General features: G+C 42.1%; 2 protein-coding genes across 2 annotated transcripts; one reads left to right on the top strand and one right to left on the bottom strand.

The window, feature by feature from the left end:
* Window positions 1-731: 731 nt before the first annotated feature.
* Window positions 732-5,059, top strand: LOC131882665 (RING finger protein nhl-1-like). Its single transcript, XM_059229889.1, has 5 exons — window positions 732-924; window positions 1,009-1,120; window positions 1,191-2,284; window positions 2,791-4,721; window positions 4,795-5,059. Exons 1-5 carry the CDS (start codon window positions 790-792, stop codon window positions 5,006-5,008), a joined length of 3,486 nt encoding a protein of 1,161 aa, XP_059085872.1. The 5' UTR covers window positions 732-789; the 3' UTR covers window positions 5,009-5,059.
* A 5,269-nt stretch (window positions 5,060-10,328) lies between these two features.
* Window positions 10,329-16,988, bottom strand: LOC131882027 (polycomb group protein Psc-like). Its single transcript, XM_059229047.1, has 7 exons — window positions 16,277-16,988; window positions 14,589-14,685; window positions 13,052-13,155; window positions 12,305-12,422; window positions 12,119-12,233; window positions 11,970-12,050; window positions 10,329-11,900 (listed from the first exon to the last, which is right to left on the bottom strand). Exons 1-7 carry the CDS (start codon window positions 16,380-16,382, stop codon window positions 10,425-10,427), a joined length of 2,097 nt encoding a protein of 698 aa, XP_059085030.1. The 5' UTR covers window positions 16,383-16,988; the 3' UTR covers window positions 10,329-10,424.
* Window positions 16,989-17,950: the final 962 nt, after the last annotated feature.

Genomic DNA, 17,950 nt, shown 5'->3' with positions numbered 1-17,950 from the left:
TCTGAGATGAGCATCAACCCTTTTTTAAACAGGTACCATTCATTTGAAACGAACAAAAGTATTCTTCACACATGGGTTGGAAAGTGGGTCGCAAGCATTCAACGTCTCCATGTCTACTTTGATGCCAAGGTCAATGTATGTGTTGTGTTGTCCTTGTAAGTGTGTCAAATTAGGCCAACTCAGACGGACACCTTGGACAATAATGAGAATGAGATAGTATGGAAGCCCATACGGAGGATGCAACTTGGTTTATAAGACACGTATTTGCTTTGCTTAAGGTGCTTGTCGTACATGCATCTTTCGTCAATTAACAAGCTACATGAATCTTTCCAAAGTTGTGTATTGGCTCAAAATCCCCATGACGAGATACTTCCCGATTCGTAATGAGTACGTCATCTTTTGAACGTCAATTTGAAGTCATCAAGATGGGCAAACTTGACTCTCAGAATTTGAGGAAACGCCCGATTTGTCTAGCGGAGAAAGTCAGTCTGTTCCATTTCCCGTTTCTAACCCTAAGTAGTGTCGCCTTGGCCGGGAATGTGAGCCTCCAGGCGCTCAGCCCTAACATTAAATACGAAGCTACAATGAATACAGGCGGACCTCATAGGTTGGTGCTTCAATGAGAAAGGATCAGCACCTTCGGAGAACAAGCTGGAAGCGGGTTTTACCGAACCTTCCGAAAATAATCATGACGATACGGATATCGCCTTGGCTCAGGTCCAAGTCGATGGACAAAAGCAAAACGAGGCCATCAGTTGAACAAAGTCCGACTTGGAGTTCGGTTAAACCATGGAGCAATTCGATCAGCTCCTGACTTGCTGTATTTGTCTGGATCGATTTCGAACACCCAAGCTGCTACCATGTCAGCACTCGTATTGCATGGAGCCTTGTATGGAGGGCCTTGTGGATTACGTGAAACGACAGGTAAGCTGGATGGTTGCAGAGGCATTATCATAGCCGTGTCATAACAACGCTCCATAATAACGCTCTAAAATGGTTGACTCATAGGTGAAATGCCCAGAATGCCGTGCAGAGCACCGCATCCCCTACGATGGGATCCAGCAATTCCCCACCAACTACACACTTCAAAAGTTCTTGGAGCTCCATTCAGAAATCACAGGTAGGGCCAGTTACTTGATGCGCTTTTATTGATCGGATATGCGAAGGTCTTTTTTCTTCCTTTTTGGTAGGAGAGCTACCCGACTTAAATGCTGACGCAGTCATGTCCAGATGCAACGTTTGCTCAGAAAAGGCCTACGTTTCCAATTGCGCACATTGTGACAAGAAAGTCTGTGATGAGTGCAAAAACGCGCATTGCGACGTTCTCAAGCGCGAGATTTGCCGAATTAACAATCAAATCAAGCGAGGCTGGCACCGTCTCGAAGATTGTTTGGAACAAGTGGAGCGAAATCAAACCTTGCTCACCCAGAACGCCAACTCAGTGCTCCTGGAGGTGGATGAGATCCAAAGACGCCTCGCCAACGCAATCAAAGAGCGCACGGATCATCTCAAGAACAACGTCGAGAAATATCTGACCTCGGAGATGAAAACCCTGAAGGACCTCAAGGTTAATCTGGAGCTCGAGCTCACCAACATTCAATCGAATTCGGACTTGATGGAGAAACATCTCGAGGATGACACCAAGTGGGACGACAATGAGCTCATGGATTGCAAGGAAATCTTCTTGAAAATGATGGACTTCATTCGCAACTTTGATGCTGGAGCGGGGAGCGAGGAATTCTCTCGACGAATACGCTTAACCACGCATGATTGTGTGAGTGACTTGTCCAAAAAGATTCTTGAACTGGGCGACCTGAAGCTTCACGAGACCAAGATCGCTCCCCCGGAGGACGATTTCTCCACCCGAAGCACAGGCTTGTCCAGATCTAAGAGTGACCATCGCTTGGTGGCCGATTTTCGCCGTCGAGAAGAGGCTGGCGAGCGGTCTCCACCGAGCCGTCGTCGCTTTGGAGACACGCGATATTCACGGGATGAGAACAAGAGTCGGACCAATTTTGGGCGTTACAACTTGGCCGACGATGACGAGGATGATGGTAGTCGGAATCGGAACTCGGGCGGGCGATTCCGTTCCAGGTTCCTGAGGAACGATGACGACGATGATTTTGGAACCACATCCACATCAAGCACTCGGCGCACAGAAACCAATGAGGAAGACAAGGCTGGCAAACGAAATCGCGTTTTAGACACCGAGGACGCCTCAAGAGGACCCTTGAGTGGGTGCATCAGACTGGCAGATTCATCCAGAATCATTCAAAGATTGAAGGTAAGGTTGGGTCTTTCTCAATATTACAATTTTGCGAGTAACACGCCCTCCAAGTTGTTCGATCGGACAAAGCAATGATGCAGCAACAAGCATGACAAACAAACAGATGCAATCTTGCAGAACGACGCCCTGATTGACTGAAGGGCAATCAATATTGTAAATCTGTGCCGAGTTCATTGTGATATTCAAGTCCGAATTCACTTCTGGTTGCAGGCTAACGGTCGCTCCACCTCACTTCCAAGACGATTTTGAAGCTTGCTCCTTTCCTTGATTGTTATTTCTTTCATACGCTAGATTCGATCAATTTCCTATTATTCTAATAAAAATCAGTTTCACTTCATTTCCAAACCACTACTATTTCACAGTCTTCTTTCGTTAGTGCAATCAACTTCAACCCAGTAGCATGCCGGAGTTTCCTCCAAAACAATTGAAAGTGTTACTCGCAAAACTGACCTTATTCTCACTCGCAATATGTAGACCAAAGAGAATCACTGATATTGCCTTAGGAAATGGAAATGGCGAAAATACGCGCCAAGCGAATCAAGGACAACCCCCCTCCCCCACCTCCACCCGTTCAAGTCAGACCCAAACCACCCTCTCAGCCACTGGCTACTCCAGCCCAGCCCCAAGAGGATGAGATCGATAAGATCAAGCGAGAAAACAAGGAGAAGGAGAAGAAGGAGGCCAAGTCCACCGCCACCGCCGTTGTGGACCCACCCGTGGCCGCTCCCGAACCCTTGGTCACCTTTGCTACCACCACTCAGCCTCCGCCCATCGTTGCTCCTCAACGACCGAGTGTGATTGCCCCCGTGATTCCGGCGTTGCCTACAGTTGCTCCAACTAGCTCTATTTTGAGTGAACCAGCAGCTACTTCCGAAGAGGTTAACGATGAGGAAGAGTACGAATATTATGATGATGAGGAAGAGGGTGAGGAGGAAGAAGAAGAGGACGAAGAGGATGATGATGAAGACGATGAAGTGGAAGATGAGGAAGACGAAGCTGATGAAAGCGAAGAGGAGGAGGAAGAGGAGGAAGAGATCGAAGAGCCACCACCAGTGGCACCAACCCCAAGGCCAGTTATTCCGCAACCCTCCGCTTCCGCCTATCAATCCAATCCTGCACCCGTGGTTCCCACGTCTAATCGGGCTTCCTTGGGCAGTGTTATGGCTACACGAGCTTATGACCGATTCTCTCATACCACAGACGAATACACCCGTCCGAATTATCCCATTGAAGACTCGACAACAGCTGGACGAAGATCCAAACCTCGAGAATCCTCCAGTAGTCTGGTGGATCGGTATTTGGCACAATCTAGAGGACCAACAGCTTCCGGCAGTCAAAGCCCTTCTATTGCAGCAGACTCGCAATATCCCAGTGGCCGATCCCGGTATGCGGCCTTGAGAGATCGACAAAGCCGTTTGGCACGTAGCAAGAGCTCAGCCTTGGTTGGCTTGGAAATTTCCGACGAGTCTGACGCCGACGATGACCGAGACAACGATCAAAGTCATCTCACGCCCTTCACTTCCAAATTTGGGGGTGAATTAGCGCGATCTCGTTCCAGTCATATGTTGAAAGGAGGCTCGGCCAGCGCCTCTTCTCAAGGGGCCTCAAATGGTGCCACTGCCGCAGCCCCCCCCAATAGTCAGACCAAAGGTGACGATACCTTGAGCTCTTGGGCCAAATACCTCAAGAGTAAATATGGCAAGAAATCAGCCAAGGCTTCCAGTAGTGAGCCGTTATCGCACTCAATGGATCGGGGAGCGGCAGCCATGCACCCGCTGACCCTTTCCTCGCAAGCCAATCAACAACGCCAAGACACACTACTCACATTCGGAGGTCGAGGTGGTCAGACCGGCATGTTCACTTGGCCTCGAGGTATCGCCGTGGGGCCTGGTAACTCGATTGTAGTGGCGGATTCCTCCAACCACAGGGTCCAAGTCTTCAAAGAGAACGGCACTTACAGCTTCAGCTTTGGGAGCTACGGCAATGGGGAAGGTGAATTTGATTGCTTGGCGGGTGTGGCGGTCAATCGAATCGGTCAGTACATCATTGCGGATCGCTACAACCATCGAATCCAGATCTTTGATCCCAGTGGAACGTTCCTCCGCGCTTTCGGAAGCCAAGGATCAAGTGATGGGAAGTTTAGCTACCCTTGGGGGATCACTACTGACGCCTTGGGCTTCATCTACGTGTGTGATAAGGAGAACCACCGCGTTCAGGTTTTCCAGTCAGACGGTACTTTCGTGGGCAAGTTTGGTTCCTTGGGCACCCAACCCGGCCAATTTGAGCATCCTCACTACATCGCAGTGAGCAGCACCAACCGAGTCATTGTCTCGGATTCGAACAACCATCGTATCCAGATCTTTGACATCAGTGGGAAGATCATGACGACTTTTGGCACCGAAGGCACCAGTGTAGGGCAATTCAAGTTTCCCAGGTAATTGGCTTCATTCAACGGTTTTAATTACTGTACACACGACTAATGATTCCCTTCTTTTTCTATCTCTCAGGGGAGTTGCAGTGGACGACCAAGGATTTATTTACGTGGCAGATAGTGGCAACAATCGGATCCAAATCTTCAATCCAGATGGAACATTTGTACGCCTATTTGGCCGTTGGGGATCGGGTGAAGCCGAATTTAAAGGCTTGGAAGGAATCGCAGTGAACCAGAATGGCAACATCTTAGTGGCTGATCGCGAAAACCATCGCGTCCAATTGTTTTGAAGCCATCAAGTTACATTGAATAGAATAAAATAGAATGACAGTTTTATATTACTCTCGGCATTAACCTGTACCTTATCCAATGAAATTATGAATAAAAGCATCCAATATCAAACAAGCAAAATGAACCACATATTTACCGAGAGTTAACATCGTACGGTAGGTCTGGAAGCATAAGAATGAAAATGAAAGAAAGAAAGATGGACGAGTGACGCTCGCCCTCTGATGCTTTGGAACACACCCAGACGACAATTTTGCGCGGGATTGTAGCTCGGCTAAGAGCGAGTCTCCTTGATACTTTATTCTCTCTCTCTGTTTCTTTCTCTGAAGCTGGCTAGCTAGCTGGCCAACTACCTAACAACCCCGTGAAGCCAGAAGCCATAGGGACGCTAAAGCCATCGGTTGTTATCTTCAACTTCCTTCCTTGCTTCCTTGCTTGCTTGCCTGCCTGTTTCTAGCGGGCAGCCAGTTGTTCACCTCCCTACATCCAACTTTTAATGCTAGCCCCAGTGAGTACTCTGCCCACTCACTCAGTCTGCCGGTGTGTACGTGGTTCATTCAGACTCGAAGATCGGGGCCACGAGAATTCGGAGCAGATTTGTTGAGAAGAAAGGAAGGAAGAGGCAAGGAAGGCGTTCTTTGAGTTGCTGTTGAAGTTGTTGGTCACTCTGTCTCGATTCGGGAATGCGCAAAAATATGACCCACGAGCCAAGGGTAAACAGATGAACCAAAGAGAAATGCTTGCTTGAAAGGACTAGAAAAATTAGGTTTTGTTATCTCGGGGATGGTAGGTCGCAAAACATGGATATTGGATTTCAAAGAGAATTAGTTGGTCTCCACTATAGAAAGTATGAGGACATGGTTTAAATAGCAATGCGGAAGTTTGGTGCCTGATCTGTCCATTAGAAAACCCGAACAAGTAAAGCAATAGCACGCCTTGAATGAAAAGTTACTAAGACCCCTTTGTTCGAAAAATTGAGAAGCAACCAAAAAAGGGGTTATTCAAAGCTCTAAAAGCCCGAGATTCAACAACGGGCTGATTTATTAGTTGCTTTGAAAGCTTTGTTAAAAGAGCTACAGTTTAGAGGACCATCATTTATAAATATCTTGGATCTGAAATTCGAAAATCAAAGCACAAATGGCGACAGTTTGAAAATACAAAATGTTTCTTTCTTGGACTTCCTGTGGTACTAAAGGGCTTGTTTTTTCTGGACCCTCAAGACGCAGTTGACGTTGATTTCCAATGCCGATTTGATGATTTATTTATTTTTACGGTAATGCAGATATGAGTAGAATTCAAGCAATAACATGATGTGTATTTTGATATAAAAATGCTCACAAGTAAATAGTGCATTAATCAAGACCTTTCAGATACCAATTATTAGACTGCAAATTATGCGCCTCTCTCATCAGATAATGGGTCGAAAATCTGCTCATTGAAGCTTCCAATGTTTCGGAGACGAATCAGCTTGCGCGATGAATTAACGTAATTTACTCGAACAATGCTCTATGCCAATTGACACTATACGGTATACATGGCGAAGGAATTGAAAACCCTTCGATCTTATTTCTAAATAAAAATATGAAACGTTTTGTTTTGCAAAGTTGTGTCTTAATGATATCTTAGATTTGTGGTTGAAATATAAAACCAAACGATCTAATGTGAAGAGGTGCATAAAACTCCATAAAAACCAGATGAAACTTGGTTCAACACTTTTTTGGCTGTGTACGCATGCAAGAGTGATGAAAGTTTGGAATCGGAACTTGTGCAAGTCATGGATCAAAATTCTAAAAGCAAATTACAATTTTATGAACCGTGTCATTTTTTTAAATACTTTTCGAAACGTTAGCACTTTCCTTACCCCCACAAATGACCTCATTTGTCCTTGTTAGGAACCAAAAAACAGACCAAAAAAGGAAGATTTTTACCGGAGAAGAAAAAGTGGAACAAGAATTCGATTCTAGATGATTGGAAAACATATTTTAAACATTTTTTGGGTACATTGTAGTGCCCTCAAAACGTTTGACATAGACCTATACGAGGCCAGTGTTTTTTGAGTTTTTTGTCAAGTCAAAGCGGTGAAAAAAGGTCTACTATCTTCTAAAATAGATAAATATGTAAGAAATATCATATTGTTGATGACTTTCAAATCCATCCTGTATATATGAATAAATATGCTCTAATAATCATCCACCTTGAAGGGAAAATCGCGATACCCCCAAATTATGAAGTTGCTCATCTTATGTACTGCGTCGGTTGAACCGCTTCTAACTTACGTACAAATGCAATATCTTTGAACTTGAAGTCAAGAAAATCCGTTAATGCGTGCATTTCCATAAGGTGGAGTTGCACAAAACTTAAGCCATCACAATCGAATGCGATTTTATAGTAAACAATCACTGAAGTGTTGCAATTGATTCCCTCTGTGGAACCCGGAGTATTCAAATTTTCTCAAAACACTTAGTTGTTATTCCACTTCGTTGTATAAAGCTCTATTATCCATCTGTAATATTAATTGTTTGAACATCTTTCATTAAATCAGGGATGAGGTGAGCGAAAATTTGAAAGCGATAGTAAAATTTCGGTTAGAATCATGCTCTAAGCTTTTGGTTCTAAAGCAATGAAAAAAGGCAAACAATCAAGCCTGATACGTTTCGGATGGTACTCTTCTATTATGTCCTGTAGTAAATCAGTATACATATGCCTAACGCCTAATGCCCAATATGTGGGTCCATTTTTTTATCAATTAAGTCTTTGTCAATCCAAATCAAACTCAAATGATACAAAATTGGTAGCTGGTAGGAATGGTCAGAATTCCGGTTGTCTGGTAGAGGTCCTAGACCAAATCTACTCTTGGGTTGCTGCGAGTAACATGGCACTGAATGGAATGAAATTCCGCTTAATGACCTTTGAGTCGACACCATTAGACACTTCACTATTAGATGATGAAGGTAAGGACATTGAGCAGGTCTCATCAATGCAAGATTTAGGTGTAGTCCTCCAAAGTAACGGAGAGTTCGATGAGCATATCCAGTTGAAAGTTGGCAAGGCTTTTCAAACATGTGGTTGGATATATTGCACGTTTAAGTCCAGAGGTAGTATCACGATGCTAACTAACTCTGTACATGTCTACTGTCCAGCCGCATCCTGAATATGCCTCGCACATATTGGGCTCCAATTAGTTTGGCAGGTTTGCAAAAGCTCGAGCAGGTCCAAAGATGTTTTACTAGGAACATTGAGGATATGAGAGAGCTCTCGTAATGGGAGAGGTTAGAAAGGTTGGGGTTGTACAGTATTCAGGGAAGGTACGAAAGGTATCTGATACTGTACGTTTTCAGCGAGCTTTGTCCTAATCCAGGATTTAGGGTCAATACTAGTGACCGAAGAGGCTTAACGTGCGTTTTGAGAGCAGCTTCAAACCCTCGAGAATCCAGGCCAGTTAAAACAATGAAGTCCAAGTCTCTTCTTTCTTGGGCTCCTTCAAAGTTCAATTTTCTCCCCTCAAATATTCGTGGAGGGTATGTAGGCGTTGATTCAGAAGCAGGATTTAAGTGAGACCTGAACAAGTTTTTGACTAAACTTCCTAATCAACCCTACATTCAACGCCTAGCCAGATCTGTCAACTCAAATTCGTTGGTCGGTCAAATAAAAAATATGAAAATAAAGGTAAGTAAAATGAATAATTTCATTCCCATTAGCGACAAGGAAGTCCGCAAAAATAAAACAAAAAAACCTCGATGTTCGTTAGGAGGACACTGAACAGTTTTCCCAACCGAAATATCTTGAGCACAAACAAGACGAGAATTGGAAATAAAGTACGACTTTCCTTCGAATCTTGTATCAGGACCTTGTATGAGCGTATCTACATTCTTCTCCTAGATTTTAGTTTCGCCTGTAGTCCTGATACTTTGCATCACATTTCAGATTAAGTGATATGTTGTAGCAAACAAATATTCAAATGACAGAAGTGGTCGAGGATTTATGAAAACTAAATTTGGTTTTAACTGACGTAATTTCCATTCAGCCGCTTCTCATTTCCTATACTTTATTAAGCCGAGTTTCTCTGAGTAGATTGTGACAGCCAAGGGTGGGAATCGTTAGCTAGAACGTTAACATCGTCAATTGCTAATCCTTTGCTAAAATGGTAGCTAATTTAATCGGTAATTTTCAATTAGATCTTGAAACATGTCACAGAACTCCAGAATGGAAAAATCATGTCATGCAAAGCCAAAATTCAGTAAATACTCGTACTTGACATTTTCGTCAAACGAAATCAGGCGTGGTTTTAGTGCGGAAACTGAACCAAACGAGTGTTTTCTTTTCAGTCCGATAAATTGAAAAAAGGTAATACGTAAAATATAATAAAATACGTAAAAAAGTAATTATTACATTCCCTGAAGCGGTTAGATAAGCCCGTGAAAAACCAAAACAAAATAAAATAGTCTCCATGTGATTTTTAAAAGCAAACAAAAAAAAGATAAGCAAAAAACACATGGCTTAAATGTTGATTTTGATATCATATAAGCTCAGTTTTCATCCTTTTGAAGAGGCTCATTCTGATCGCTTTCAACTAAATATTATGAACCAACCTTCAAGCATTTGGCGGCGTCAAGAATTCCCAGGGTACCGTTGTCCGTAGACTGACCAAAAATGTAAAACAAGCCAATAAGATCGTGAACTCAAAAGACAAGTAACAAGTCCTTAAATGGTTAATAAAACAATTGACGTCGCCAATCAACCATTGACGCTTGGTGATTTAACGCCTAAGGGTGGACATGTGGACAACTGCTAATATCCACGCTCCCAGGCGAAATACTCACAAATTGTTTAAGAACATTGTGGTACTATTTACCGTTAGAGTGACTGCAAGTAAAAAAAAGATCCGTCACGATGGATCACATGGGAATAGAAAATGAGTCGTTTACTGATATTTTGGTCCTCAGGGTAGCGCCCAATTTCTCGTTTGAAGGACCGTTGACTATTGCTACCTGCAAAACGGTGCACGAATGTGCCCAAATAGGATAAGGTTGCAGGATTGCCGCTCGTTTTTCTCATAAACCGAGGCTCGAGATGTGCTTGTGTTGCTCAAATGTGCTTTTTAAGAGCTCCAACCCTTAACGTTGAAGCCAAAAACGGTTCGATCAATGCTTTTCAGTACAATGAATACACCTTTAAGCATCATTTTTTCATATAGTGTCCCTCTTCGAGCTAGCATTTGTCCTTACATGATGATTGTCCATTTTTGTTGTTGTCTAAGCAATTATAGGATTAAATAAGGATTGATAGGCGATTGGTTATGCGAAGACGTCATTCAAGTTGATGCATTTTTGTTTAAAAGTATATTCAATTTTCATACTATATTGTACGATTTGGCATGAAAATAAATACGTCCATTCGTTCCCATCCTGCATGAGTTCTCTACTTTTGAGCCTCAAGCACTCTTGACCCGCCTACACACATTTTATTCGTGTTCGTCGTTACTGCTACGGCGGCTGGAGTTGTTCCAGTTCCTCCCATTGCCGTTGATGATACTGGAGATGGCGCTGGTTTCGAGACTGGCACATGATCCGGCGACTTAGGCTTTGTAAGTAAGGATGGATTGGGGATCTGACGAATCGATTGGTTTAAGGCCTTGCTAATGGGCGTCATCTTAGCCTTGTTCAATCCCATGGAGACAGAGCCTGTGGGACTTTGACCCCAAATCAACTCCTTGACAGGTGGTCCCACGTGGCCCACGGGATTGGTGGGCAATACCCGGCCCAACATGCTCGAACTGATTGATGGGGAATGCGTGGTCGGTTTGGTGGCCACCGAGAATTTGAGTGACGTGGTTTTAGCTTTGACAGGGACTGTGACCAAGCTGGTGGGCAATCGTGCTGCACTAGAAGTGATCTGTAATACGGGTAGCCCAGTTGGGCCCATGACACTTTTACTTATCAATGGAGCTGGTTTGGATGTTAAAGGAAGAGACTGAGGAGTGGTTTTGTTCACAGTGGTTAAAGCTGGTTTGGAGGTGAAACTTAGGCCTGAGGTCTGATCCTTGTTGCTACTGACTTGAATGCCGGATGTCGGGATCCCAATAGAAGACGCTGGGAACTCTTTGGCCACGGGTCTTTTCATGATCAAGGTTCCCATTGAATCGCCATTGCTTGATCCCAACTTCATGAGAGACCGATCCCCTAATCCTTTCTTACTCAAGTGATGAATGCCTCCGCCATTCCCGGTTCCTCCTCGATCAGCCTTGATGCCGATGGTCTTAATTGAAGGCTTTTCCATGGTGGTGGAGGAAGAGGTTTTCGTGCCATTGACAACATGGTTCTGACTCAATGGAGACTTGCTCAAAGGATCCCGAGCTTCTTTGTTGCTAGTTGACTTGCTCTGGGAGCCAATCGAAGAGGAATTGTTCTTGAGTGAGGCATTGTGCGAGTCTTCGAGCTTCTTGCGTGCCAAATTCTGTACGATGGTGGATAGGATGCTGTTCCCTCCAGTAGAAATCGTTCGACTGTGGAGTGTGTTGGAATTCTTGCCATGGGACTCATCACCATTGTGATTACTGGTATCCGAAGAAGACAACTGGGAGCGTTTCTTCTCCAAGGGTTCATCTTTGGAATCTTTGCTGTTCAACTCAGACACAACTTGCTTGACGTCATTGGCAGACACGTTAATGGAAAGCTCAATGACTTCCGTTGACTTCTTCGGACTCGAGATGGGTGTGGGGCTCACCTTGGAAACCTCCTTCGTCCCATTCTTAGTCACAACGATACCTTCCATGACCGAGGTCGTCTTTTTGTTGTTAGACATGACATCATTGGTAGTACTGTGCTTTCGCTTTCGTTTCCGCAAGTGAACAATGTTCTTCTTAAAGACTCGGTAGTAGAACTGCATGGGCGTCTCCTTAGGGAATAAAGAAATAGAAGATGTTGATGAAGAAACTGAAATTTCAAGGAAGCTCTCATTCTTTACCTTTCTCCAATTGTACAAGTAAGCCACGTCAATGAGCGTGTATTCTTCGGGTATCAGTTCGTTTTTGTAGATCACATCAATCTAAAATGTATAACATGGACGTGTAACATTGAAGTCATGTCTATCGCAATATCAGTTGAGTTCCTTACAGCAAAATTCTCATCGACGAGCCCGTATTTCATTCTAACGAATTTTTTCAAGTGTTTGATCTTCATCATGCCGGGGCATTGAAGAAATCGACGGTTCGAAGTACCTTTTCGAACCCTGGAAATACAAGCAAATAAAAGTGATGATGCCCAGTTCGGGGTTTTATGACTAGGCCCTTGGGATCTTACTTTTGGGTGTGTGTGTTGGCTAAATCTTGATCGTAATACTCAAATGATAAGGACATCTTATCCAGAGAACTGAAGAACATTTTCTCCTTCTCTTCTTTGAAGGATTGATAGTTTGCATCTGAAATGGATTGAACTCTATTAACCATTGAATACTAACGAATTTGTCTTAATGTTATTTCCCACTCATGTGACATTCGGCCGCATTCGCCAAAACATTCATTGATGTATTTGTTGACTCGATGTTTATTTTCCTCTCTTTGAATATCTGGAGTTCCGGCGGGAATTCGGAGCCGAAACTAAAACCCAGTGTCGAAGCGCTTATTTTTGAAAGACGCCTACTTGGAAACAAAAACACTCGCCAAAGAGAGGAACGTACAACGAAGAAAAGAAAGAAATCTCGTTGGGGGCTTTTCAGCCAAGGCTTTTGGTCCTCAACTATTCAAGCCAAATCAAGACCGTTCAGATTGGCTTGACATAATCATCCCCAAGTTGTTTACTGTCCCTGTCAACCGTCAATTCGAGGACAAATTCCAGCCTCTCTCGGTCCTCTACATTTCAATGGCACTTTGGCACCGATCTTTAAGCTCCAAAATTGGCATCCTGAATTGAACAAGCTCTAAATGAGGCTACAGTAGCGGATGGGCTGCGTAATGTTCGTAGTACATAGTGGATGCAGCAAACCCCCACGACCATGTACCAATTTGGTGGTGAGGTGGCATCACAACGTAGAAAAACACACGCACTTACCTCGGACTGGATGTTGCTCATAGAACAGCTGTCGCCGTCTCATTTCCTCCTGATGTAGTCCAGGTACCAACTTGTATACTATTTCTTGCAGAGTTTTGTCTGACCTAAAAGACAGAATGGAACCAATTACAAGTATCCTTTTCGGACCGAGGTGTTACGTGAAGGGTCATTGAAATGAAACATATTTTGAATCTGTTTAAGCCTTTGCAAAGCGAATGAACGCACTTGAATACATTCCTAACAATGGTTAAGAGCTGAAATAGGCTTGCTTTTACTTGGCACTCAAGCCATTGTGTAGTATGTGGTTATTGAAGATTTGTCGACAGATATTTTGATTGTAGGGAAATTCGCTTCTTCATTGAGGAAGAAAATATCCCTCGCATTCGATTTGGAAGGAGCCATCTTCAATTTGTAATGAAGATTTTTTAGCTATTTATTTGCACAATGATACTAATGATTTGCGTCCTATGTTTTGGTCTAATGAAGAAAAGAACCAAGAACTCAAATTTGGCATGTTTGTGATCTTTGAAGCTTAATCTGTTTCAAATTAAGGCCGTGCTTCATCAAATGCCAATGCCACAATGCGAAAATTGTGTTTCGCTCAAATAAAAAAATTGAGGGCATTTTTGCGGATGATGCCTGCCTACATTTTTTCTTGTTGTCACTTGCAAAATATAGCCACCGAGTCAACATTTTGTCATTCACGAACGTAGCGTGCACGACGTAATTATAGCAACTTTTGAAGTGAAATTCGTGACCAGCGCTACCTCTAGATGTTCTTTTTTTTTTAAACAAAGAAACTAAAAACTGTGCTGTCTTTGAGCCCTGTTTATATAAGCTCGATCCTTAACTACTCTTTTTATGGGTGTAAAAAGTAGTTTTTGCACCGTTTTCTTTGCGATAAAATGAAGCTGATAATGACGTATGAGGGGGTAGAAAAAAATTGAACTGTCTCTTTACTTCAATGAATTACTGTGATTGAAAATTTGATATTGTTGTTGATTAACATTTTTGGTGAGAAGGATTGCCAGAGTAATTCTTAAAAGAAATTAAAATACTTTACGTTAGTCTATATAGAGAAACCTCAAACCTCTTAAAAGTATCCTTGCTCTATGGTACTTAGTTTCACGTGGGGAACCAATACATTGCCACACGCAACAAAGATAGAGACTAAAATTTGTTTGAAGCTCACCGTAACAAAAACTAGAGAAATTTCCCGATTACAAAATTTTTCTTAAACATAATAGAAATTAACACATATTCTGAGGCTTCATAATAATAGATGATGCAAGAAAGACAACACTTACCTCTGGTAACTGTAACCTCCCGCCATTCACAAAACTCAAGTTTCAGTATTTAATAATATATGGTGCACAATATGCTCAGCGCTTGAGATTTCAACCCAATTGCTCTGACACATCTGAAGCCTAATTAGTTAAATGTATTGATATTGACTTTTTAGGGTCAAGTATGTATACTCTGAATCATTCACGAATGGGTCAAAGCTACTGCTGACATTTGATTACTCAGTACTCACCTAATGTTGAGAAGAGGGCGGGTCTTGTGAATATGCAAGTCACATATTGGACATTTTTTGTTCAAGTCCAAATATTTGATGATGCACGATTTGCAGACTAAAAAAAAAAAGAAAAATGTATAAGTTGAAACAAGCAGCATCCAATATTTTATGGAAACCTTCAAGCACAAAAAAAAATCAAGATCTTGGCAGAAATTAACACAGAAACTTTGTATTAAAATCACGTCCAATTATTTGACCAAATTGAACGATATCTTTTGACACTGTATTAAGACGTGTCAATTTGAAGTGGTTAAACATTTCTTCAAATCATTACAACAGTTTCCATCACTTGAATATCCTGGCCTGCGGCATGCGATGTCGCACAAAACCTTAGTATATCAAATTGTGACAAAGCCATTGAACTCTATGGATCGGAATCTCGCTAAGAATTCTAAGACTGTCTAATTTTATTCTAGAATGCCTTAATGAGTATCAAAGATAATGAATGTAGTTTTGATTTAAGTAGTCAGTCGAGTTGAAATTTGATTCCGTCTCTCTGCGTTGTGCTTTTCATCAAAGCTATTCCACAAAAGCGCTGAGTTGAAGAGTGCAATTCTTTTATGTTTGTACATTCGTGTTTTGTGACATATTTTATTGCGGATTCTGTGTAAATAAATCGGCGAATGATAACTACAGTACATAAGTCTCTTGAATTATGACAATAATTGCGATGCCTCGAAAAAAATGGAGGTCATGAACAGTCGAGGTACAGACGACTACTAATTCTTAACAATAGCAAACAGAATTAAGTTATATTTGCCCACAGTAAAATCAAAAGGATAAAAACTAGATTTGTGATTAATCTACACAAGAATATCCTATTTTACGACATTTGAAGTAGAGGCTTCAGAGGCCGGCAACCAATTGCTCTTCTTGTGTCAACACATCATTAAATTTATAACTTGCAAGAGTGCCCTAGAGAACGGAAGCATGGCTCTGCTTTCCGCAATGCTTATGTTTTTGGTGACAAATAGCATTCTTTGTTTTGAAAAATGTCCCTTGGGGCATTAAAACCGACATGACACGAATCTCCTAATGCAATATGCCTACCTGATACCTATGAAATGCAAGTGATAAAATCCGGAAGAGATTTGGGGTGAAGTTCATTAGAAGCAGGAAAATACATTTTCTACCTTTTTGAGTACCTAAAGCAAGGTTTTTTTATGCTAGAATGCAAAGGTAAAGGAGAGATTGCTAGTGCAGTAACAGTAGCGGAAGTTTCACATCTATTTCTGAAGTCAAGATTAATACCTTCCAATTGCAATCCTAAAATAAAGACTGCCCTTTCATCCCGATTTCCAATTCGAGTTCAAAGTCAACAACTCACTATTGAATCATTGATTGCTAAATACAAAACAATCAGATCTGCAAACACTGACGAAAACGTGTACAAGACTACGACCATAATTAGAAAATCCGATGAGAGAAGACTCATGAAACTAAATAAAGGTAATGCAAAATAGTTTTGACTCTTAAATCGTAAGAATGTTTAAGGTTGTCCACATGCACTTTACTAGTTCTCATTCTCAAGTTTTATCCAAAAATCAGAAAAATGGTGCAATCCAATGGTCAAATCTGCCTTATGGATCTTTGTTAGGAGCCAGGCTTTTTGATTCGACTTCCCCACCTCGAATAACGATACTTACACGAATGAAGACATTCGGTGATGGTGACCGGATCGATGAAATACCCACTGCACAGAGCGCACATTAAGTGCGGGTTTAGGCTCCGAACGGGAACACTGGCAGCCATACTCGTGAATATACTTTGACTCGGCCCTTGCCTGGACTAATTCAACGGCACAACTCACTCATTCCAACACTATCGATCTGCTTTTGAGGAGGAAGCCCAGAGAGCGCATGTGACTTGAGAGTTGGGCGAGCGGCTGGAGCTTCTCTGGATGACGATAAGGAAAAACGTCCAGAAGCAGTTACTCTCCGATTTCCGTGCGTTCTCTCAGCGGTAAAGCTAATGGCAAGGACGCGGGAAAATGTTCCGCATTGCCGAATTTCCAACCAGGGAAGGTCTTGGGTACATTTATACTAGCGTCTTGGAAACGTAAGGTTGGAGCTAGGTTCAAAGATATTTGAAACAATAGCTGGTTGTGGACGAACGTTCACTTGATAAGGCGCTAGGGCCTGTTTTCAAATGACAGGGCGGTACATGCACTGGATGCCTTTGACACTCATTGACAATGTTAGAAGGATCCCATGGGAAGTTGATGGACCGTTTTACATTGTCGTAGTGCGGCCAGAACACGGGTAAATGTGACACTGACACAAAATCTTGTCGGAATAGATTTGCCGCACTTCCTCCTCTCTCCGCTCTCTCACATCAACTGAGCTCGTAGTCGTTGATTCTCAGGGTGACTCATTGACAGCTGATTTTTGGAAACTGACATTTATTGAATCGCAAAGAGAAACACCCGAAATAACTACCCAATTTTTCTATATCGACCCAAATTAGCGTTATCAATAAAAAAAAACATATCCTAAAAATCTCTTTCATTAGGGGAGAAGAAGATAACCTTTTCAATAACAAAGTAAACGACGAACCGAATGACGTTCGTATCATAAAACAGTTGAAATTTAAATTCTGAATCAACCAAGAATCAGGATGTGTTTTACAAATAGTTATCCAGTGATATGTTTAAGGTATACCCACTCTGCCCCCCAAAAATGCTAAATGAAAATGGTATATTGCATAACATGTTTTAAAGTTCATATTTTCCGGTCTCACGTCCAAAAATACGATTGAGCACAATTATTGCGTTCGGTTTGTGCATTTGACATAATGTACGGGCACAAACTACCATTGTAGGGCGACTTGCTCAAGACATAGAATTGGTATATTGCGGGCATAATCTGTTATAACTTTGACGTTATATTGATATGTCAAGACTCGGCTTGCTAGAACAATCGATCATTCAGAAAAATGTCAAGTCAGCTTTATTCATGACCCAGAGTCAGGTTGAATTTTTTTAAAAGATATCAATCAATTTTGGACCAATCTATCAAAAGATTGGCGCACTTCGTTTGCACTTGTACTTGCTTGAATTCAAGTTCCTTTTGCTTTACTCACTTTAATTCTAAAGCCTGTTCTCAAGTAATTTGACGGTTGAATAGTTGATACCTCTTTATTAATTGAAAAGCAACAGGGATTTTTCTTGAAGATATGAAGGTCTTAGAGAGGAAATTCATCCTCTTTAATATAATCAACAATAGTTTCATAAATTGGCACTGCAATCATTTCAGAGAGCATTTCTGAATTGGATATTGACCAATCAGTTTTCGCTTTGCAAGAACGTTTTCTTTTGCCTT

This window comes from Tigriopus californicus, chromosome 6, assembly GCF_007210705.1.
Source record: "Tigriopus californicus strain San Diego chromosome 6, Tcal_SD_v2.1, whole genome shotgun sequence".
Classification (NCBI taxonomy): domain Eukaryota; kingdom Metazoa; phylum Arthropoda; class Copepoda; order Harpacticoida; family Harpacticidae; genus Tigriopus; species Tigriopus californicus.
This window is presented reverse-complemented; position numbering and strand designations above follow the sequence as displayed.

Excerpts from the sequence above, each read along its gene's own strand:
- LOC131882027 (XM_059229047.1), bottom strand. The coding sequence starts at position 16,382 with ATGGCTGCCAGTGTTCCCGTTCGGAGCCTAAACCCGCACTTAATGTGC. Across the intron at positions 14,686-16,276 it reads CACCGAATGTCTTCATTCGT|TCTGCAAATCGTGCATCATC; the intron begins GTAAGTATCGTT and ends TTTTTTTTTTAG. Across the intron at positions 12,051-12,118 it reads TCGTCGATGAGAATTTTGCT|ATTGATGTGATCTACAAAAA; the intron begins GTAAGGAACTCA and ends TATACATTTTAG.
- LOC131882665 (XM_059229889.1), top strand. The coding sequence starts at position 790 with ATGGAGCAATTCGATCAGCTCCTGACTTGCTGTATTTGTCTGGATCGA. Across the intron at positions 2,285-2,790 it reads GAATCATTCAAAGATTGAAG|GAAATGGAAATGGCGAAAAT; the intron begins GTAAGGTTGGGT and ends ATATTGCCTTAG. Across the intron at positions 4,722-4,794 it reads GGGCAATTCAAGTTTCCCAG|GGGAGTTGCAGTGGACGACC; the intron begins GTAATTGGCTTC and ends TCTATCTCTCAG.